Source organism: Haliotis cracherodii, unplaced genomic scaffold (assembly GCF_022045235.1).
Source record: "Haliotis cracherodii isolate W230 unplaced genomic scaffold, xgHalCrac1.p SCAF_16, whole genome shotgun sequence".
In the NCBI taxonomy this organism is placed as follows: domain Eukaryota; kingdom Metazoa; phylum Mollusca; class Gastropoda; order Lepetellida; family Haliotidae; genus Haliotis; species Haliotis cracherodii.
The window spans coordinates 18,484,462-18,499,608 of record NW_027266271.1 but is presented as its reverse complement, the minus strand read 5'-3'; the positions used below and the strand labels follow the sequence as shown (position 1 = coordinate 18,499,608).

The following is a 15,147-nucleotide window of genomic DNA, read 5'->3' as shown; positions in this document are numbered from 1 at the left end:
TGTTTCCAATTTTGAGAAAGTGACTGACGTGTTTATTGTCACAGCCACACTAACGTAGATGTGGTGCCTCCTTGGGCAGGTGAATTCAGAATGTGCCTCTGTTCACTCAGGAGTGAATGGGTAGGATGAGATAGTAATGTTAACCCTACACCTCACAGGTAGCTTGGGTTGTACACTCCCCAGGGAGCTGAGAATTTAAAACTGAGTGCACACCGATCCATAATGGGTAATAATAATGCGGTGCTTCCAGCATTGGCATTATGTGTAGTGGTGCAACGGCTGCAGCAGCATCAACAGCAGAAACTACGATCACCAGAAAAGTGCATGCCAGAGATATGACAGCAAAGGCTTACATGCATGTTAAAGCAAGGGGTGAGATCACTGTCTGCCACTTTAATTTGCCCATGTAAGATATATACTGGCCTGAACAGGTGTAGTGTACTGTTTGCGCTATGTTGGTCCATATTTTGTCTTTTAAGACAGGGGGCGGTCGGGTAGATTAGTGGTTAAAGCGTTCGCTCGTCACGCCAAAGACCCGGTTCGATTCCCGACATGGGTACAATGTGTGAAGCCCATTTCTGGTGTCCCCCGCCGTGATATTGCTGGAATATTGCTAAAAGCGGCGTAAAACCTCACTCACTCACTCACTTTTAAGACAGTAACACTCTTTCCCAGTAGGCAAATATTTACTGACTACCTCAGGCAGCAAAACCCCACCTAAATGCAATGGTCAGCCAGGAGTCACGGGTGGTATTGTACAAAGCGATCTTAGCGCTAAGGTGATCATAACTTCCATACCTCAACATACACTCTCGACAAACATGCGGCAAAGGTTGTTTTGTACAACAGCACCCTTGACGTGTGCATGCGGATGTCAAAGGCCATCCCGTCAGCTGAAATAGGATAGGCGCTGCAAGAGGAGTGGTCATGACATTGGGATATTATTTCGGACCACAGGGCCACGAATAGCCATACTATACTGACTGTACTGATTACATTTTTTTAATGTAATCAGTACAGTCAGTATAGTATGGCTATCCGTGGCCCTGTGTTTCGGACCATGCCATATTCCCATCTATACATAATGTCCAAGTAATGACACCCGTTGAAGTGGAAATCTTCATCGATATTCTTAAATAGCATATGTTTGGAAAAATATGTTGGAGTTGCTTATATCTTCAAAAACTCTGAATTTACACGTTTTCCAAACAGGCAACACAATCTATATACACGTAACATTCCAAGCGTTTTACATTCGTCACCACTCGCCCCTTTCCGTAACTATTCGGCTTGTCCCGGAATAACACGTGTTGGTCACGAACGAGCATTTTAATGATACAAAGTCTCCTAGTCCTACAGTGAAGCGCTAGCGCTGCATACCCAGGAAACCAGGCTGGTAATTGTCCCTGTACCGCACCCTACTTTGTGCTTTGTGCTTGAACCACACAACGTTGTGCTTTGTTTTTGTTTGTTCAACGCCACACTCGGCAATATTCCAGCGGCGTGACGCCGGTCTATAAACAACCGAGTCTGGACCTGATAGTCCAGTGATTGACATCGTGAGCATCTATCTACGCAATTGGGATACGATGACATGCAATCAGCTGTGTCACCAATCCTGACCAACCAATCCATATAGTAGAGTCTTGTGACAAGCATAGTTTACTGGGGACCTATATTCTTACCTGAAAGCCCCACGAGTACCACGTTATGTAGTGCACTAAACAATGATGAACGTACTGTATTCTGAGTCAGGGCTTAATCAACATTATACTCATCCTTTTTAATGAATAAAGTAAAGATCTTTTGGATGTTGAATTTTCATGGGCACCGGCTCATGTAGGACTATATGGAAATGAAACTGGCAAAAGCTGCATTAGACTTTGATGACACAATATCACCTTCTCCTGCACAATGCACCATAAGTTACATTCGTACAACAGCTAAGGGCATCATCCTTGAAAGGACACCATCTCTATGGCATCGAGCCTTTTATTAATAAATTACAAATATCTAAAACAAATCAGGGAGAAGACTTCCCCTTGGGCATCGTGGTCTTGGTGTATATCTCTATATTATTAATAAAGATATTTCTGCAAATTGTACAGTTTGTAAGCTGGGATTTTATCGAAAAAAATAAATTGTCCCGAAAATTCTTTAAAATATAATTATGCTTAAGACTGTTGAAAAGAAAAGTAGTTCTCTGCCACAAAAAATAATAATTTCCATATTTCCACACCACTGAGGGGTATGCTCTAAACGCTGTTATTACCCCGTCACTGGGTCAATGTGCACTCAAGAATCATTCTCAGCTTCCTGGGGAGTATACAACCCAAGCTGCCTGATATCTGGTTTTGTAGCTGTAGCTGAAAAACTATCTAATCTCGGTACAATATCCCAGGGCCCCCAAGAACTCCAAATGCCAGGTCCCTTAGTGTGTCCCGATATCCACCCACTCATGCGTTCGTCGTTTAATAGCAATCGTCCATGACCACTTGTGTCAAAGACGATGACACTTTTAAACTTGAAAGATACTACATTTACAATAAACATGCAGTTGCTATCACATTTGTAATGCAATCTAATTAAAATCAGATCTTAGTATCGCTGTCGCCAAATACGTTAGCGGAAGCAAGAATAAGGTTTGATTTGAACGAGTTGATATAAAATGCTTATAAAATGCTGAAATTATAACAATGTGCGTTGGTTACTAATTTAATTTTAACACGTATTTATACCAAAACAACTTTAAATACATGCATTTGGTGTGAAGGCCAGAGATTTGTCACCTCTGAGATCTCGCTACTTAAAAGTTCCCTGCCTTAGTTCTCAGTGTGGCACAATTTCGGCATGCCTGTGTGATCTGGTGATTGAATATCGAGATGTTATTCCGAATTTAAAAATGAAACCTGGTGGATCTAGCTCTTTTGGCTAAGGCTGTTCTGCCTAAGTATGCATCTTTCCTACAAACATTTAAACCTTAACTTTTTTAAACATATCTGTTCGGACATGCACTATATCATGCCAGAAACCTATGATTGTGAGCTCGAATCCAGGTTCGGCCAGATAATGTTTCTAAGTTTGTCAGCACCAAACCCGTGCTCATGGTTTTCACCAAAGAGGTAACCATCTAAGACCTGCAAGACATCATGTTTGATTCTAAATGATGAATCAATTATATTAAGATTATAACTGAGGTGGGACAAGTGGGGGGTCGTCATATATGACGGCAAGATAAGGAAGGCTGGTGGCTGAGAGTCGTTCGATGTGTGACTGTATTCAGCAAACCTGATTCCTGAGAGCAGAGACCATATAATAGACCCTCTATTATATGGTCTCTGCTGAGAGTTTCTACAGCTTCGGCCCTGTGCAGAATAAGGTTTGCATGTCGTACGTGTCAGTCGAAATATGCCTCTATTCACCTAGCAGTGAATGGGCAATCGGTAGGATAAGATGGTAATGTGACCGTAAGAGCTATCATAAGGCAACTTGGGTTGAATACTCCCCAGGGCGTTGAGAATGAAATGCGTGTGCACACTAATCCACTGACCGGGTAATACTGTCGCGCTCTGAGCATGATTTAATAGATAGATTTGGCTCCTTATTAATATACACATTGTTATTGTTGATATAAATTTGCTTCATGTATGTCGCGGGTTTAACCTAATGAACCCAAGTGGATTGTGTACAATACATTTATCAACGTTGTTTTATTTTGAATAATTCGTGTAAAGTCACATCCAGTGATTATGTTCTTCGTCCGAACCTCTGCTTCGTAATTTATGAACGGTCTCTGTCTGTCCAAGAAAAGAAATTACATAAAAACACAACACATCGTGTGAAACCTAAATATCTATTCACACGATAATTTCATTGCAAACCGAGTCAATAAGTTTACGAGTCACAAATCTTCTGCATAGGCGAGTTCAAGACTCTTTTTTGTGACATACATATATATATATTTAAAACACGCACATACTAATAATTGTTCATTTTAAACGCCGCAAATCCGACCAACAAACAAACAACTGTGGCTTAATGTTTATAAAACAACTACTGCGATTATGTTGTAGTTATTCACAGCCACAGGCTGATAATCTGGTTGTAGCAATTATATAATCAATTCCTAAACTTTTGTATTATTTTTTTGTAAAAAAAGTCAAAACTTCCTGTCGTGTTAATTTGTTATATTGAATGTATCATTCGTGAATAATGTTTAACTTAGTTGTAAAAATAAAAATGAAAAAGGTTCGACCTTGATGGGACTCGAACCCACAATCTTCGGCTCCGGAGGCCGACGCCTTATCCATTAGGCCACAAGGTCTTCGATTCAAAGCCGTTGCAATTAAGGGTATGCTTTTGCGAGCTATATCTCTTCTCTCTCCTTAGCAATATTTTCATTGTAAAACAATTTGAAATCACTTTGATACACTTAAACAGTTCACTAAGTCGTATCGATACAATATTCGTGACCCATTACGTTACCGAGCATATCCGTGGACCTGTCCTCGCAGACTGACTCTCACTTGATAACATCGCGTGGTTTGGCCCACTCTCTATCATACAGTTGGGCAATGCGCTCAGCACAGCACAGGCCTGAGTGTTAGCTTGTGGTCCGTGGTCCTACGGGCCTCACACATAGATCTAGTCCCAGAAAGTTGTAAATAATGAAAATAAAATTAATTCTATCAAATTCTCTTCATTTCAAAGCCGAATGGGGATGAATATACGAACCATCGCGACACGTGTTTCCGTGGTATTACGAAAAGCATTACGATTTAAACCAATCCGCTGCTTCGCCAAGCAATAAATGTGAAATAAAACAAAATGTCAAACCTGACACTTGTCTGGTTCTTTAGTTGGATTTGGAATGTGGACCTGATGTGGAAAGTTGGACGTGAAGATACGGAACTCGCAGAACTCACGTTCCCTGAAGATTTATAGAATAACCCACGAGGTACGAGTGATTACGGAAAATATGTCACGAGTGAAATTAATGTTTTAAGTTCCGAGCTTTTATGTTCTTCTACAGCACTTGTATTAAAATAAATTCGAGTTACAATTTAATATAGTTACATAAGGAACGTATTGTGTTTGTGAATGAACTTGAAGGTATTGTTCCTCTGTTTGATTGTTTCTAAAGGACATATGCACTTTCACATTATTGCTTGTAGAGAAGAACACGATAACAACACAAAATTGTTTAAATTGTGAATCAATCATGTTTGAGACAGGCAAACGCTTTAAAATCGGATACTTTTCTGTTGACCTACGTATGCATGTGCTGCATCTTAGGGACTGACTGACTATATGGTATTCAAGGGCTGCGGCACAACAGTTATATCTTCCAGAAAATACCACAAATAAATAGTTTTGCCTCAGGTTTTAAAGAAAGATAAAACTGTTTGCGGGACATGTTGGATGAAATTTAAATCTGTCGTGAAATTTTGTTTCTGTTCCTCCTTTCCGAGAAAAAAAAATTAAGTTTTGAAGGACTGACCGAAATAAGACCCCCGAACTTACAAGGACCAGATTAGTAAATGGTCGGCCTCTTAGTCATAGCAGTTTTGATAATATGTGTCGTGTACGTGAGTATTGGTTTAAACCACGAATACTTAATGGTCAGTCGTTCATCTATTGCCCGCCCACTTCTTGTGTTCCCCGCCGTGATATTGCTGGAATATTGCTAAAATCGGTGTAAAACCATACTCACTCACTCACTCATCTATTTTCCTTACATCTCTACATTTACTCCATAAAATCTACATAATATATCAGATACACATGAAGATTTGTATGAATTATACATTTTGTTATTCTTCATACCATTACATCCTCGGCTATATATGGTGAAGTTTTAGATACTGCATACCGTATTCGACGTAATAAGCGCCCGCGGCGATAATTGCTAACATATTGGCTAGTGAACCATCCCAATTAGCACCCTTCCGATTGATCAATGGACACAAGACTTATTTATTCGCGTATGATATTCGTGTGTTATATGCACCGTTAATTATGGGCAATTAAATTCTGGAAAAATATATCTGTCGTACATCAACATTTCAGGCTGTCAGCATAAACCATGAAATTTATCTTTCATCTCTGTTTTTTTCCACCAAAATAATATTCTAATATGAGCCCCCTATTTCTTATTTGGAGAGCGCCCTGGGCGCTTATTACGTCGAATACAGTAATTACCACATTATATGCTCAGGGAACACGTGCAGTTTCCCTTGGAGAAGCGGACCGATAAAGTAGCATGAACTTCAAAATCGCCATCCTCTGATGCGGTAGCATGAGAAAGTCATTAGGAAAATATATTAAAGATGTTATATTGAATACTTCCAATTACCATGAACTACAGATTGTATACAGTGAATATTATTAATAGCTGTATCAAACCTTTAGGATTAAATGAGTAGAATGGATCTATTGAATTTCAGAAAAAATACCTGATAGAATACTAGACTTAGTGTCAGGGGTATCATATTTTTTTTCATACAGTCCTCCTTTAACCAGTGGATATGGTTTGACCTCGAAATGTGGGATCATTATACAGTGGTAGACCGATAATATTCTCTGAAATAGAATATTGTTTGGAGATATCAACAGACATTATTGTATCCTGTATTGTTTTTCTGATGAAACATTTTAATTGTTCACAAAGTTACATTTTCATGCAGAAATGCAGAAACCGAGATCATGTTTTGTAGTTGTATGGCAATAGTTACTTGTACGCTTTATCCGCTTCTTTCCACCATGTCTCAGTACATATGTTGATATACATTTTTCTCTTCGGCAAGTACCGGTGGTATATTGAACATTTATCAGGATGATATCAATGTCTCAACACCATCTTGGAACCATAACTTGAGAGAGCAAGAGATGATCCCTTAAAATTGCTGCTTTCAGCAGTGTATCAGTCATGTCTGCTGATTGAGAGACAAAGGCTGAAGTAATGCACGGCATCCTTAGTGAAACAGATGGGCGGTCGGATAGCCTAGTGGTTAAAGCGTTCGCTCGTCACGCCGAAGACCCAGGTTCGATCCCGACATGGGTCCAATGTGTGATGCCCATTTCTAGTATCCCCCGTCGTGATATTGCTGGAATATTGCTAAGAGCGGCGTAAAACCACACTCACTCACTACATGAAACCGAGGGCAAGGGACAGCAATGGCACGGAACAGTGCTGACAAACCAAGAATCTTAATCAACACGAATCTATGATGGCATGCCTGTGCAAAAGAGGACCAAACTCTTCATAGCGAATAATTGTGCCTTTGACTCTCCAACTTCCCCATTAATGAATGTGATGTATCAGTTAACCCACAATTTCTTGTTTATTTTTTAACGTCAGCAATATTCCAGCTAGATAACTGTAAATAATCAAATACAGACCAGACAATCCAGTGATCGACATCATGAGCACAGATCTATGCAATTGGGATACGATGACCTGCGTCAACCAAGTCAGGGAGCCTGACCACCGATCCTTTTGCTCACATCTATTGACAAGCATGGGATGCTGATGACCAATACTAAGCCGGATCTTCACGGGTCCTAGTCAAATCAGGTCAAATCAATTTCAGGTCTCTCAGCATCTTACAACAAACAACTCCTAATGTTGAAATCTGTCAGGGCTACAGAATCCAATACACAAAACACAAAACATTTCTTCTATTAATGCCTTTATTCTAACATCTACAAATGTATGGAATGATATATATACCAGGTATAAATATAGCATTAAATGTATATAAATGTTTCCTTACCTAGCTCTTGCATTTCAGCACTATCAACTTTTCGAAAATGAGGTCATTCTTTTAAAAATGGGATGAAACATTGAAATATCACAAGAATATTCTTTATTGTTTCAATACTGCACAAGCCATGAAAATAATAACTCATCCACTGCACGAAAGGAACACTGCTGACAATGAAAATACAGATGCTGTCCAATAAAGCTTGTTTAAAGGGAGAATGGATGTCAATTCAATGTTTTAGTAAATACACATGTATCAGTACCACAATGAAAGACATGTCATACAATTTTGAACTTAGCAATTGGAGATTGCAACATGGTTAGGAAATATTGGTCAAGAGAGTATAGCGTCATGCACATGGAAGTTGCACAAGCATAAGTGATAAATGGTGGAATAATGAACACAAACCTAACATAAACTGCAAAACAAGAAAATCAGTCAAAGCCAAATAGTAAAGGTTCTGGAAAATATGTTCTATTTGGGCACCAATACAAAGCGTTCAGTAACAGCGCTAAAAACAAATCAATTTTGTGGACATGATATTTGAAAACAATTACAACAAGAATGATCCAGAAGACTGTTCGTTTCAGACTGTCTCATTCCATGACAATGCATTGTGTTAATGATGTTTTATTGATGCTGGGTGTTTCTCTTGTTTTACATTCTAAGTATTTACAATACATTCAAAGTCTCCACTATGCCCTTGAGTGTATCTCAATTTGAGATGAGCGTTGATGTCCGAACTGCACGGGAATTGGGCAGGATGTTGACTTCCATCAATCTTCAGCAGCCATCGGTAGAAGCTCATCCGTTCATGACCATCTTGATGAAATCTGTCAACAAATTAAATGTGTAGCTACAAGACGGCTATATATTCATAACAGCAGAGCTCCCTATGAGCTGTGTACAGTAGAATAGGGATATAACAAACTACAAAGGACCAGAGAAATCAGTTTGTTATATACGTTTTTGCTTGGAAACGTCCGTCATCTTATGTTGCATATGCTGCATGTATGCTCGTATGTTGCAAGAAAACCTGACACTTTGACACAATCTCATAAAGTTTATATGTTTAATGTTTGTTTTACAGACAAGATTAGTCCAATTACATGTACAGGTATTAAAGATTAACATAATGCAAGTTTAACTAGGTTGAACCATCACCGTTGATTCACCTCTGAGTGTGATCTGTCAGTTTGCTGTACACGTCACTAATTAGTGGTAGATGGGCTTGTCGGTGATCAGATATCAGTTCGCCATAGAGAGTTTTTTTATGTACGTAAATTTTATATGGTATTATATGGGAGATAAATCAGGGATTTTACTGTATTTGAGTACAATAATTATATGCAAGATAAATCACCACTACATAATTTAATTTCGGATACTTGCTTACACATTAGCATTGACACACAATCTGGTATATAATATGCGAAACTGATCTTAATCTCAGTTAGCTCTCATTCGGACTTCTACCCTAGAACCTGATTATATCGACAAAAACTATGTTACAATGCCATGTTTTTCCCCAGTGAGATGGCAAATCTACCAGAAATTCAGGTGAGAGAACTCTACCCACGTAAGTCAGTTCTGTTTGTTGTTTCATGTCGCAATCAGTAATATTTCAGCCATGGCGACAGTCAGTAAATAATTGAGTCTGGACCAGACAATCCAATGATCGAAATCATGAGCATCAACCTACGCAATTGGGATACTATGACATGGCGCCATGGACCAGACAAACCAGTGATTGATGTGATGAGCAACATTTCACTCCACCTGGTATGATGACAAGCTATCAAGGTCACCAAGAATGACTACCCAATCCAACTAAGTCGCCTCTTATGAGATGCACATATTACCATGGTTACCAAGCTTCCTTGCAGACAAGAGTCTAATCATCTCTGTATTGCCTGGAATTTTGTACTACAATATATTAGGATCCCTAGGCCTGTATTGTGATTCATATTGCGATTAACATACTGCCATAGTTTCCTCTACTTTTGGATTGCCCTTCATTTTGTAAGACCAAAATAGTGCCATATGTCGGCATTTCCCCTTTGGATGGGAATGATCTTCAAGAGTCTTCATCATTGACACTTCCTCAAGGGACGTTACACAGTGACAAATACCACTAGAATATGTATTTGTATTTGTTTCATTGATGGCAAAAGCCAAAGAAAGACTCATTTACGTATTGTATCAATATACTGACAAATTTAGACAATATTTAACAATACGTAGTCTAGAAGGTCTGTATCGAGGTTTAATGGTACCACTGTACAGTCGTACTTATCATTCAACTACACAGACACCATATTACAATCATCTCACAAGCACACTGGCATTGTTCCATGTCAAATAACGCAGTGTCATAGCAGCGGCTATCACTGATCTAGGATTTGCTTGTTGAAAAAACACCAACAGACGTTCTGCACTATCATGAAAGATGCAGATGGCCCACAAATTCACACTCTGAGTCATCCCTGGTGTGTTGTGGCTCGGAGTCAAATCCTTTACTGACCTTCATAGTTGATATTTCCCTGTGCATCCTCTTGTCCCTGGAACAGCTGGTCAACCTCATCATCGGACAACTTCTCCCCTGCAACAAACATTCACATCCGTCAGCATCTACAGCCAGTGAGGTGACAGAAAGTCACATCAAGGTGTCAGTGCTGTACCCAGTGGAAGATCGTAACACAGCTCGTTACAACATGGCTTGTTTATTCAAGATACAGACTCAAACTTACATCCTCACAACCCTACCAGATATCCTAGCAACATGTTCCAAACATTTGATCACTTGCCATTACTTACCAGTTACTTTGCAACATTAGAATTTCCCCACACTGACAGTGTTTACATTCGTTATCACTTCATGTATCTAGAGTTATCTCCCCTTGACCGTAAGCACTTGTCACTAACATTAGTCTTCAAAGCAAGGCCTGGAACAGGCGGACTTGTGGAAAGCAGTATTTAGCTCAATCCATGCTGTTGGGTTACAGCCACAGGTGATGACCAAGGTAAAAGGGGACCAGTGTTCATGATCCATTTCTTCTGTGCTATATGAACGTAGAAAACCCCTAAATATTGAACCTATATCTTCAGGTTATGAGACGGGCTTCTTGACCATCACTCTTAATTTTGAACAGTGCTGACTGTACCATATTCTCTGTATTAAGCACACTGCTCCCATAAGTGCCCCCCCTCAACCAATATATGGTCTTCAATAATACAATGTACAATGCATTTACCTAATGATGTGAGTATATGTCTCAATTCTGCGCTGGAGATGTAGAAGTTCTGGTCCTTATCAAACACCCGGAACCCTTCAATGAAGTCTTCTAGAGGTGGAACTGTGCGGTTCTTGGAGACTGTCTGCCAGATGGGGAGGAACACCTCAAAGGAGATGCGAGCATCTGAAATGTTCAGTGCAAACTGGCTTGAAACTGCTGTGAGGCAAGGGGTAATGTTGACCATCAAACCAAATGAGAAAATATTTGAAATGTGTCAGTTGTCATTGTTATTGTATCAACTGTGAGTGAGTGAGTTGGGTTTATTGCCACCTTGAACAGTATTCCAGTTATATCACAGCTTTTGAGCTTGATGTAGGGCAAGAGGTGATGCAGGTCGCAGACATTTACCACTTTTATGAAACACATGAGCACAGGTATGGTGCTGACAAACCAGGAAACATTATCGGGGCAAATCGGGATTAGAATCCACAAACATAGGTTTCTAGCATATCCAAGATACGCAACTCTGCACAGCGAATCACGGCGCCTTAGAGGACTGGGCCACTCGTGTTTCTGTACCAACTGTGAATTTTGTTTGTTTGTTGTTTAACGCCGCACTCAGCAACATTCTAGCTATATGACAGCGGTCTGTAAATAATTAAGTCTGGACCAGATAGTCCAGTGATTGACATCAATCCATGCAATTGGGATACAATGACATGCATCAACCAAGTCAACAAGGCTGACCACCCAATACCGTTAGCCGCTTCTTACAACAAGCACAGTCGCCTTTTACGGCAAGCATGGGTTGCTGAAGACCTATTCTAACCCGGATCTTCACGGGTCCAGTCATGTGAATGGAGTATTATGATCATAACACATTTATACCTGCTTTGAAAAATCACTTTCAGAAAGATTCACTCTGTTTCACTTATATACATTTTCTACTTATTCCACACATGCAGAGTACCAGTCCTGTGTACCCTTAATCTTTTACCCTAAGTGTTTCCTGTGATCAAAAGTCAATCTGACCAACAAATCCTAAATGTTTGTGGAATAATTTATTCCCTGAGTCTTACAATGCCATGAGCTTTTTAGCATATAATCTGCACTTGACTCAATGCTTGTTTGAGAGAAATAAACTCACAAGTGGTCACGACAAATACTTAATATATCCATGTTGTCCAACAGCATAAACTCAAAAAATAATCAGACTGACTCCCAAACTCACAGAAAGTTGGATGTAAATCATTCAAAACATAAATTGAATAATGATCATCAGCTGATGAAGGAGTAAGCACATACTCCAATACGTTGTGTTCCTCATAATAAAGAAGTTGACATCCAATGATCCATATATTCTCTTCCTTATGTGTATCACTTCTAAATGCCTTTCAAAGACCTGATAAATCGGATCATGTGTATCAATTTCCTAGTTACATGCTATTACACTGAGACGATGTTTTGCACACAACACTCCTCAACAGAGACAGAGACTGGTACACAGTCACTCTGCTACCCAGAGTTCCATGCGACCAGCATAGTACCTTTGCCACAGGTCAGCGCCATGTGACAATTCGTCACATCTTACACAGTCCATTCAAGATATTGTATATGTTTTTCATCTGTTTCATTTTTGACAAGTCTACATATCTAGATAAACATATGTCATAGAATGGTTACCTTTCATTGAGAAAATATCCTAAATCGTGAAAAACTATTTCCATTTGCGTAGTTATCCTATGTTTACATTGGTTGTACGGCTCCACGTGCTGTCGTCCAAGCCCTACGGAAAGCTAGCTGTACGGTCACTCTGATGTATAAATATGTATTGTCATGCAACTCTCTGTCGCAGTTGCAGTAATATATTTATATAATTATGCAAAACAATATGTAAAGTGCCCCTAAATACTTGTATTAGTCCATTTTATTCTGATTTCTGAAAAAGCATGTTTGTTTACAAACAAGAGAAAAGTCCGGACACGAGATATGCAAATTAGTCTGTGGCAGTGGTGTTATGCTAAGTCACCACTGTGCTGGAGTGTGGCACACAGTCGACTTAATACCAGTTCACAGTCTCTCATTAGTATGGTACCTGGGTTGGAGGCATATCCACACTTCTTGATCTCACTCTCTGTGGGGTTCTGTTGCAGGGCACGGAGAACATCACCCAGCTGGTGTGCTGCTATCTTGTTATCTCCCCGCTGGTCAAACAGGTTGAAAGTCTCCTGGATTTCTGAAAATACAAACATTGATTGTTCCAGACATGCCATACATGTTGGTGCACAATGTACTCTGTGTCAGCAGTCAGGGGAATCTCTAGTTCTTGATTCTTCGATGGTTTAATTTCAATTACTGTGTGTTGGAATTCAATTACAAAATTTCAGACCTGTTTTTAAACACTTGGTGCCCTTTTTTTTTTATCAAATATATGCAAACACATCTTTAAAAAAGACAAAAAGTTAAAAATCGTAATTGTCTAATATCATTAAAAAAAATATTAAAAAGTTAACATTTATATACTTGTTCTGTTAAAAAAAGGCAGTAAATGCATTAAGGAGTAATGAAGGATAAGGTAAAAACTAAAATATAAAGTAACCATGAATCAGTAAAATGCTCACTGTATGATGACACTGGTACACAGGGCATGCAAAATCATTTAATGTGTACTTCAGTGACCAAGGTTTTGTAGTTAGAAGTGACCGTCCTGACTGGTCAGGCCCTCTAGAAATGTAACAGTCCAGTAAAACACATATAGGGCCTACATGTTTCTTATGACTTTTTCCAAAACTTACTGCATAGGGGGAAATTGAATTCTTGTTTACTTTCTTCGGCATGTTCAGTCGGTTATAAATCTACCCAAATAAACTTGATTCTAATGTACATTGTGACCTCACTTTGCTGGAGGTGCTAAAAGTTGGAATCTGGCCGAGTTGAAAATGTTGTTTTCAAGACAGTGCTTAACATATTAATAAGTTTTGTGGGTGGGCAGTTCATGAAAAATAAGAAATGCATTCTAATAAGCCTTACAATCTGCTTATATGCAGCAGTTTAATGATGCAAAAACTTTCAATCGTTGAATTAACTATCTTATGACAGAAATGCATAAGGGTCAAGGGTAAAACTTCTGCATGTAACCCACTGCATCAAAATTTGTAGGCTAGAAAACCCCTGGCTAGAACATAGAAGTATAAAAAATCATTAATGTAGGGATGTGTGGGGTGTGGGGATTTACCATCTTCTCATCATAACATGTCACATCATAAGTTCTTAAGTTGATAGACCAGAAAACCGCCATGTCCTTTTCCCACATGACCATCAAACTACAAATTAATATCAGGTCGAAGAGAATAGTTGATATGAAAGCCTAGCCTGATATTATGCCGGACAATGCACATATAATTGTAACAAAGGGCTAGAAAATAGCATGCGTAACAGGTAAGGATTGTTCTTTTCCCGTCAACAGGAAAATGGGTGTGGTCTCTTGACTTCTTTTATTGTTGTTTACCTGTTTACATACCAGAGGTGTATCGTTTATCTAAACTAACTCGCGATTCCCTAAAGATGCCCATTGAAACATTGGATTTACTTTTACACTGGATATAACTGTATTGCCCCAAACACTCATTAGTTTTCCGATATGAATACGCGGCCTAGATATTTGCAACGGCTGACACCAGGACCTGGACAAGTCATAATATTCGGATGAGGGGTGTCTACTTACCAATGATCTGATCTTCCGAAAGTTTCGCCTAAAAGAAAGATAAGGAGCAAATTTAACACCGTGCATGTTCATGACAACAATAGTACGATCTTATATATCTAATAAAACGAAATCTTTCTCTATAGTCACGTCTACTCACCATTTTGAACTCTACAATGAAGGATGAATCACTTTACTTCCGGTATGTACATGGTTCTTATATACTACTGACACCACAACTAATTTCAAGATGTTCGCTGTATCACGGCTTCAGATGAATCTCAAACTGCGCTAGTGTTTCGTTCTCCAACATAATAAACACTATTTACGTCATGGCGTCAGTATGTTCAGTGTGATTTTAATTACACGGAAAACTTACCATACAAAAATGTGTGACATTTTTATAGCTAAGACACCGGAACTTAAAACACATTGCTGGGCG

At 39.1% G+C, this 15,147-nt stretch overlaps 1 protein-coding gene and 1 non-coding gene across 2 annotated transcripts; both read right to left on the bottom strand.

Moving 5' to 3' along the window:
* Nucleotides 1-4,251: 4,251 nt before the first annotated feature.
* Trnar-ccg (transfer RNA arginine (anticodon CCG)) lies at nucleotides 4,252-4,324 on the bottom strand. The gene has a single exon. It is a non-coding gene; the product is annotated as a tRNA-Arg (tRNA).
* A 3,350-nt stretch (nucleotides 4,325-7,674) lies between these two features.
* On the bottom strand, nucleotides 7,675-14,940 carry LOC139463907 (myosin-2 essential light chain-like). The gene is made up of 6 exons (XM_071245327.1): nucleotides 14,866-14,940; nucleotides 14,727-14,754; nucleotides 13,098-13,238; nucleotides 11,021-11,185; nucleotides 10,291-10,368; nucleotides 7,675-8,599 (listed from the first exon to the last, which is right to left on the bottom strand). Exons 1-6 carry the CDS (start codon nucleotides 14,866-14,868, stop codon nucleotides 8,571-8,573), a joined length of 444 nt encoding a protein of 147 aa, XP_071101428.1. The 5' UTR covers nucleotides 14,869-14,940; the 3' UTR covers nucleotides 7,675-8,570.
* Between the last annotated feature and the right edge of the window lie 207 nt (nucleotides 14,941-15,147).